At 34.5% G+C, this 6,314-nt stretch overlaps 1 protein-coding gene across 4 annotated transcripts; it reads left to right on the plus strand.

The window, feature by feature from the left end:
* The first annotated feature begins 2,074 nt into the window (after window positions 1-2,074).
* Window positions 2,075-5,993, plus strand: LOC128205627 (cell death abnormality protein 1-like). Of its 4 annotated transcripts, none has more exons than XM_052907403.1 (7): window positions 2,075-2,173; window positions 3,120-3,206; window positions 3,357-3,498; window positions 3,860-4,552; window positions 4,708-4,846; window positions 5,111-5,165; window positions 5,729-5,993. In XM_052907403.1, exons 3-6 carry the CDS (start codon window positions 3,441-3,443, stop codon window positions 5,160-5,162), a joined length of 942 nt encoding a protein of 313 aa, XP_052763363.1. In that variant the 5' UTR covers window positions 2,075-2,173; window positions 3,120-3,206; window positions 3,357-3,440; the 3' UTR covers window positions 5,163-5,165; window positions 5,729-5,993. The 4 variants fall into 4 exon arrangements, with proteins under 4 accessions (XP_052763363.1, XP_052763361.1, XP_052763364.1 ...); XM_052907401.1 differs by having other exon boundaries at window positions 5,111-5,148; XM_052907402.1 differs by lacking the exon at window positions 2,075-2,173 and adding an exon at window positions 2,196-2,365 and having other exon boundaries at window positions 5,111-5,148.
* The last annotated feature ends 321 nt before the right edge of the window (window positions 5,994-6,314 follow it).

Raw genomic sequence — 6,314 nt, forward strand, 5'->3', positions numbered from 1 at the left:
GAACACTAGTATAAGCCCAGTTGGCATGCTGAACACTAGTATAAGCCCAGTTGGCATGCTGAACACTAGTATAAGCCCAGTTGGCATGCTGAACACTAGTATAAGCCCAGTTGGCATGCTGAACACTAGTTTAAGCCCAGTTGGCATGTTGAACACTAGTATAAGCCCAGTTGGCATGCTGAACACTAGTATAAGCCCAGTTGGCATGTTGAACACTAGTATAAGCCCAGTTGGCATGTTGAACACTAGTATAAGCCCAGTTGGCATGTTGAACACTAGTATAAGCCCAGTTGGCATGTTGAACACTAGTATAAGCCCAGTTGGCATGCTGAACACTAGTATAAGCCCAGTTGGCATGTTGAACACTAGTATAAGCCCAGTTGGCATGCTGAACACTAGTATAAGCCCAGTTGGCATGTTGAACACTAGTATAAGCCCAGTTGGCATGCTGAACACTAGTATAAGCCCAGTTGGCATGTTGAACACTAGTATAAGCCCAGTTGGCATGTTGAACACTAGTATAAGCCCAGTTGGCATGCTGAACACTAGTATAAGCCCAGTTGGCATGCTGAACACTAGTATAAGCCCAGTTGGCATGTTGAACACTAGTATAAGCCCAGTTGGCATGTTGAACACTAGTATAAGCCCAGTTGGCATGTTGAACACTAGTATAAGCCCAGTTGGCATGCTGAACACTAGTATAAGCCCAGTTGGCATGCTGAACACTAGTATAACCTTGTTGAGAAACACAATGTAAGGACCCAATCAAACGAGCTTTATCAATGAATTGAAGGAAAACATGAACTGTCACTCAAACGCGACTTAACTTGGGGTTTAAACTTGTTTATATGTGCGTAACCTTACACTAATTTGCACTTACATAAGACTTAAAGTTACATTGTTATCACAGAATACGAGCAACTTTTCCTGCTTTGTTTCCCGCTTCTGTGTGCGGATTTGTTAAATTTAAAATTAACTGTAGCAAAACACATTGGTTCACATAAACGGATTATAAATTGGTCAGGGTGCAAACTGTTTGATCTTGTCTTAGACTTTTTATTCAAACGTTAAAAATTGCTGAGTCAACAAGATTGTTGTACCTGTTTATTAAGGAACATCTATAATCAAAACAAGAACATTTGTGCTTAAAAATGTATAATTTCATTATAATGGAGTGTGGTAGCTTAAATCGTATTGGATGATGTTTGTTTGGCAGTATATGTTCGTACTTACATGAGTCTCAATAAAGACATTATAGATAAAAAGAAATATTATTGATAAATAAGACGATGTTAAACCATATGAGTTCTTTTATTAGAATAATTTTGATTCCGACAAAATATTTGATAGGGTAAAATGCATTTAAACTTCCATCTTAAATTGGTGTTCTATTGTAGAATATTACTCATTACCTTGCCCAGATGGAACAAGACTCGCCACATAATCTCTGGTGTGTTATATAACAGTAAATACCCACTGAACAAATTCACCGCACCTGCGAGAAATTTCAACCTGCATTGACGCTTATTGGTAGTTGCGTTAGTAAAAGGACATATATATTCCCCTAGGCTTAATCATGTTGTATAAACTTGACATGACTTTCGTCAGCAGAGCGATCAAAGTGCGTTCAACAATATTTCCACTTAAATAAATATTTTATCGTTCTTCAACTTCATTTTAAAGACAATTGCTTTCTTTACGTTTCTACTGTCTTTTATTGTTGATTTTTTTCACTCACATAATGTTATGTTAATTTATTCATTCTATATGTATCCAGCAAAAGTTCAAATGTATATGAATGTATTTGATTATTAATGAGCTATTTATATAATGTGTTCATCGGCCTTCTAAATTATTTAAAAAAAAGATAATTGTGTACGTTTTTAATGATTTTGTAAACATTATTACTCGCATTGTTTCAGGTCAATCAATTTGCATTATAATGTTATAAAGCAACATTTCAAAAAGATCAATAAATATATTTCATGAAGGTTGGATGATCGCAAATCCTGATGTTATCTGAACATGTAAATAGGAAATCCGTATTTAAAGCTGGTAATTAAGATAATACTAAGGGCTTCTTAGCAAATACATACGCATGCGATTGTTGCATGTCTTAAGCATTTAAACAGGGGACGGATAGTGTTACAAAGTTATATACGTGCACAGATATGTAAGTGTGTTATTTAATTTTAAGGAACTGATTTACAATCAAAAGTGAATCATATTAAATTATCGACGGTGCCATTATGCCTCATCTATTTATCATTTTAATTATTATCTTAGAGCTTTTCAATAATAATCATGGAATTCAAAAACAAATCAGAAAACAATAAAGTGGCATGAGGACATCATCTGCATTTTGGTACGCCAGATTTCGTTTTTCGGATGCCAAGGTTAGGTACGCCGGATTAGTAGTAGTAGTACTAGTAATAGTAGCAGCAGCATCAGTAGCAGCAGCAGAAGCGACAGCAGCAGCAGTAATAGTTGTAGACGTAGTAGAAGTAGTAATAGTAGTAGTAGTAGTAGTAGTAGTAGTAGTAGTAGTAGTAGTAGTAGTAGTAGTAGTAGTAGTAGTAGTAGTAGTAGTAGTAGTAGTAGTAGTAGTAGTAGTAGTTTTAGTAGTAAAAGTAGTAGTAGTAATAGTAGTAGCAGTAGTAGAAGTAGTAGTAGTAGTAGTAGTAGTAGTAGTAGTAGTAGTAGTAGTAGTAGTAGTAGTAGTAGTAGTAGTAGTAGTAGTAGTAGTAGTAGTAGTAGTAGTAGTAGTAGTAGTAGCAGCAGCAGCAACAGTAGCAGCAGTAGCAGCAGTAGTAGCAGTAGTAGCAGTAGTAGTAGTAGTAGTAGTAGTAGCAGTAGTAGTAGTAGTAGCAGTAGTAGTAGTAGTAGTAGTAGTAGTAGTAGTAGTAGTAGTAGTAGTAGTAGTAGTAGTAGTAGTAGTAGTAGTAGTAGTAGTAGTAGTAGTAGTAGTAGTAGTAGTAGTAGTAGTAGTAGTAGTAGTAGTAGTAGTAGTAGTAGTAGTAGTAGTAGTAGTAGTAGTGATAGTAGATTATTGGTTGCCTTAATTGTGCAGGAAATTATAATAAATATTTGAACTATATAGTATATGATGCATATTTCAGTTAAAAATTGAGCGGTCTTCTTGATTCCGGTATTGAACAAACTATGTTTCGGATTCCATGTGTGTTGTTTACTCGGGGCTGAGAAAGGTAAATACCCCCATCATACTTCAATGGCACCTTCAAAGTAAACCATCGTTTTCTTTAGTATACATTTTGGTTAAACAATACAGTATTAGATATATTCATAGTGGTTAGAGTATCGACCTGTTTTGTGCACATACTTTGCTACCGTTGCAGAATCGAATAGGTGATACGTATATCCTGGAAATGGTATGGTCCATTTGATGAACAATAAAGAATTACTATAGGAAAGACGGAACTATGAAGATGACAGGTGGAACGACCATGATTGCATTCAGAACACTTCTTCTGACATTAAGTAAGTCTTTTTTATTGGCAGTTGAATTATTACGTTTATTATAAGTTTTTTAATAAAGTTGTTTAATTGTTTATCTTTTCTAAAATCAATTCTATTTTGTAATGTTGAATAATGCGCTTGACCAATTATGTTGCATTGTATTATCGGATTGAATGTACACTCAAAATTGTGCATGCCATGTGTTACTGTAAGACACAACATACATGTATACAAACTGTCATATTAAACAAGACACACAATAATATAATAAAGAGGTTCAAATATCATGTTTGAAGTTATACTTTCAAGACAAAACAAAATAAATTTAACTGCACAAACAAACGCTTAAGTCTACGCTCATTTGTATTGATTTTACCTTTAGTTTTTCAGGCGTTGTGCCAAGACTATTCCCCGTACTCCTGCAGTTATAAGTGCAAAAAATCAATGTGCGACTTACATGGAAATTGCCTGGAATGTGCTGACCAAAATTTCACTGGTAGTACATGTGATAGATGCATTGAAGGAAAATATGGGTATCAGTGTGACTTAAATTGCCCGCTAAGATGTTTATCTTGTGATTCTGCAACTAAATGTAGTTCATGTAAAAAAGGGTTTAATGGTCTCACGTGCTCCGTGAAGATGGAATGCCCTGATAATTGCTACAACGATGCTTGTTTAAGCTCGGGTATATGTGAATCATGCAAGAACGGATTCTTTGGGCATTATTGCAATATGTTTTGTTCAGAAAATTGCAAATACAGTACTTGCTCTCAGGATGGTACTTGTATTAACGGCTGTAAGGAAGGATTTAGTGGAGCAAGATGTGAACAAAAGAATTGTCCTGTTAATTGCAATCGAAACAATAGGTGCTTTGGATGTTATGTTAGTTATTTCGGGCCTTCATGTTCTCTTACCTGTAGCTTGTGTAAAGATAACGAATGCTCAGAACACCATCTTAAAGCCGTGAAATGTGTCTCTCCTGACGGTGGATTTATTGGTTGCATTCAAGCGTACGGCCAATTCATACTTGAATGTGAGACTGGGTACCAATGGACAAATGCAGGATGTATTGATGGTAAAAAAAACGATATATATATAAGTTTTTAAATGGAATTTTTTTGCAGCGAAAACATTATGAACTCATTGTGGTAAATACCTGAGTAGACTTGCACGAATTTCTTGCATTTTTGTTATTCAATTTAACCTTTAATTTCCGAATATTATCCGAAGCATCCGACGTAAGCCCAATCGATAAAGACAATGGTGACGCTGCTGGAACGTTTGGAGCAGCAATAGGTGGCGTTGTTGGTGGTGGTGTCTCCCTTCTCGCAATTGCCCTTGCCATCGGGATGTTCATCCGTATGTGGAGGTATGTGATTTTACGTTAAGCGGTTAACCTTACGAAATAATGTCTTAAGTGGATTGTTTAGTTTAAATTAACACATATTTCAAATTGGTATTGATTTGCTTTGATCACTGCAAAAGACAAAGGTGCTTTTAAATAAATTATTCATATAAATTTTCATCATAAATCAAGTAGTTAACTTAATAATATTCCATCAGTTTTACTAAACGGTTTCTAAAGATACATTTAAATTTTATCCATACTTGCACATTGATCGCTGCATTTTAGAAGACGAAGAAAGGACAGTAACGGCGGCATAGAAGGAGGTTCGTATGTGTAATGAGTAAGCGGACTTATTGTATTAGTATTAAGTGCTTGTATAACATATCCCTGTAAATAATTAAATCGAAAAGAAAAGTGCATTATCCTTTTATGCAGAAATGAACAATATATAAAATATATAAATTAATTACAAAATCATAAATTATGTAAATCAAACAAGATATATACTAAATTCATAGTGATGGATATCTTGTTACGTTGATACAGGTGACACCCGACATGGATGATCACATTTGGTTTCCTCAGCATGTTTACTACAAATTATTATGTCCTATGTTGTTGCGATATTAAGTCGCTGTTTTACTAAATACAGATCGTTGTTGATCTTGACGATACAGTGATGGCATGTTTCAGTTCAATTGACATATCATATACTAGTTTATTTCATATATGCTTCCTAAAAGAAGGGTCTGAGTTAGTTTGCATATACACACTGCCGTAGAATAGAACAAAGAAACTATATAATGTGAAATAACGGGTTATAATCACTTGGGAATGTTCCGAATCGTAATACAATAATGGTTAATATTTGCATAAATCCATGTTATTCACGGTATATTTTAGACGCTCGAGCAGACGAAGAAGCTAGAACATACGAACCGCTACAAAAACGGACAGAACAACCAATTTACCAGAATGCCAATGACAATGGCACTGACAATTATGCGGTGTTGTTTGCTGATACAAATTTTTAATCCGTTTTTCTTTTTGAATTACTTACATAACATCGTATGTGTTTGTGAGGTGTAATCAATTAGAGTGTAAAATTTGAATGACATATTAATGCTTCTGTCATGAAAATTATACATGAATAAAACGTAAAACAAGAGTATTTTAAATGCCATGATGAACGTAGATCATGAATAATTCGTGTCAAAACTTTAAAACATCTTAATTTTTCTTGCCCTGTGCATATAGATATCAATGTATTCGAAAAAAATTTTATGTTGAATGAATCATGCTATCTGCTGTTTTGTTTGTAAGTTTGACTTATTCCAAGATTCCTGTATACTTGTATGTTGATGTTATTCCTGAGTTTGCTAGCGTCATCATTCAGTGTTTTGCGTAAATGCATAAACTGCATAATCAATTCAATTCAAAGAATATAAATACATAGTCTATATTAAACAGTGTACGCCCGCTTTATTCG

Source organism: Mya arenaria, chromosome 10 (genome assembly GCF_026914265.1).
Source record: "Mya arenaria isolate MELC-2E11 chromosome 10, ASM2691426v1".
Classification (NCBI taxonomy): domain Eukaryota; kingdom Metazoa; phylum Mollusca; class Bivalvia; order Myida; family Myidae; genus Mya; species Mya arenaria.

Excerpts from the sequence above, each read along its gene's own strand:
- LOC128205627 (XM_052907401.1), top strand. The coding sequence starts at position 3,441 with ATGAAGATGACAGGTGGAACGACCATGATTGCATTCAGAACACTTCTT. Across the intron at positions 4,553-4,707 it reads AAATGCAGGATGTATTGATG|CATCCGACGTAAGCCCAATC; the intron begins GTAAAAAAAACG and ends TATTATCCGAAG. Across the intron at positions 5,149-5,728 it reads TAACGGCGGCATAGAAGGAG|ACGCTCGAGCAGACGAAGAA; the intron begins GTTCGTATGTGT and ends GGTATATTTTAG.